The 1,407-nt window shown below is 37.2% G+C and overlaps 1 protein-coding gene across 1 annotated transcript in view; it reads right to left on the minus strand.

The window, feature by feature from the left end:
* The window catches only part of LOC108950640, a gene marked incomplete at its 3' end in the record, with an annotated part of 2,873 nt that extends 1,473 nt beyond the window's left edge, over positions 1 to 1,400 (minus strand). Inside the window, exons 1-3 of the mRNA XM_018816658.2 lie at positions 1,062 to 1,400; positions 430 to 513; positions 5 to 118 (exon numbers count right to left, since the gene is read on the minus strand). Coding sequence (XP_018672203.1) covers positions 5 to 118; positions 430 to 513; positions 1,062 to 1,374 — 511 coding nt within the window. The remainder of the gene's footprint in view (positions 1 to 4; positions 119 to 429; positions 514 to 1,061) is intronic.
* Between the last annotated feature and the right edge of the window lie 7 nt (positions 1,401 to 1,407).

The raw sequence follows: 1,407 nt of genomic DNA on the forward strand, positions 1-1,407 counted from the left end.
TGACACTCACAGTGTTTTATGAACACGGGAACACCATGATAACATATTTTCTCACTCACACCAGAGCCTGAATAATCCAAGTTGAATGTTGAAGACTCTCCAGAGCTCTCAAGCAAATCTGAAAACCAGATTAAAGCAACAAAATTATAAGATGTATAAAAGTAGTTTACCACTAACAGGGGATAAATAATTAAAATCATTTAGCTGTCATAAATTTATGTATGGCTGATAATGTTAACAACTCTAGAAGAATAGAGCAATTGCATTTAGGTGTCCTGCCCAAGGACACATACGCAGATACACTGCCACAATGGTAGCATCAACGAGCCTTGAACCCATAACCACTGGGTTAGGGTATTGGCATTTACACTAACCAACTGCACTACCTTTAGGAACATTTTATGAAATTTCTGATTAGTTTTGTCTTACCGATTTCACAAAATTGTCCTGTGAAGTTTGGTTCACATGCACAGTGCTGAAATATTTTCTTCACAGTTCCATTTCCGCAATCCACTGGTAAAACACGACATATAAGAAAAACACAAATCAATAAGGGTGAACACAGTTTATCGATTAGGTTCATACAAGAACTTGATTTGTTTACCACGTCAGCTATACTGCAAAACATCAACAGTAATTTAACAGCATTTTGTATAATTTTCCTATCGCTACATACATCTGTATGTATTGCTAAATAGGCACTCGTCAAAAATCCTCCGGTACATAGCAGAATATGCTGGTGGAAAGTGTTTTATTTCATCTCTGTTCTTTACTTTTAAGCTGTTTTCTACGCGGGGACTTTCCCTGTTTGTTAACAAACCTCTACATAAGCATTGTCACACCTATAAATCCGCTCATTCGCATGTAATAACTTTAGTGGCAAGTAGATAACTATCTGATGCTGATAATTTGGTTTGCATTATCAAATCACCCACAAAATGTCTAATCATCCGTGATAGGCCCTATGCAACAGAATGGGGACCACTCGAACTAAGATACGTGCCAGTTAATAGTCGATATGAAAAAATTATTGGTAAATAAAAAACGAAACGATTACCTACTCAAGCCACCTTCGTCGTATATTTCTGGTTCCAAAGTTTCGCTTCCAGATCCAGAAGAAGAAGATTCGTAATTGATCCATTGACTGCTGGTTTGTTGAACAGGTTGCTCGACTAAAGATTTATTTGTTTCAGATCGAACAAAACTCGTCCTTCCTTTATTATTTATTGATGTTATTAACGTGTCCTTGTTCTTTCCAACATCCTCGTTACCAAAACCACTGCCAGAGTTGCCAAACCCCGAACTTGATCCCTCGTTGACCGAAGGCTGCACATCAAAATCATTCTGATTTTCGTCTAAAACATCTTTTGACATTTTTCTTTGGTCGTTAAAACTATTCCAGCTGTC

Source organism: Ciona intestinalis, unplaced genomic scaffold (genome assembly GCF_000224145.3).
Source record: "Ciona intestinalis unplaced genomic scaffold, KH HT000477.1, whole genome shotgun sequence".
NCBI classification, from domain to species: Eukaryota; Metazoa; Chordata; class Ascidiacea; order Phlebobranchia; family Cionidae; genus Ciona; species Ciona intestinalis.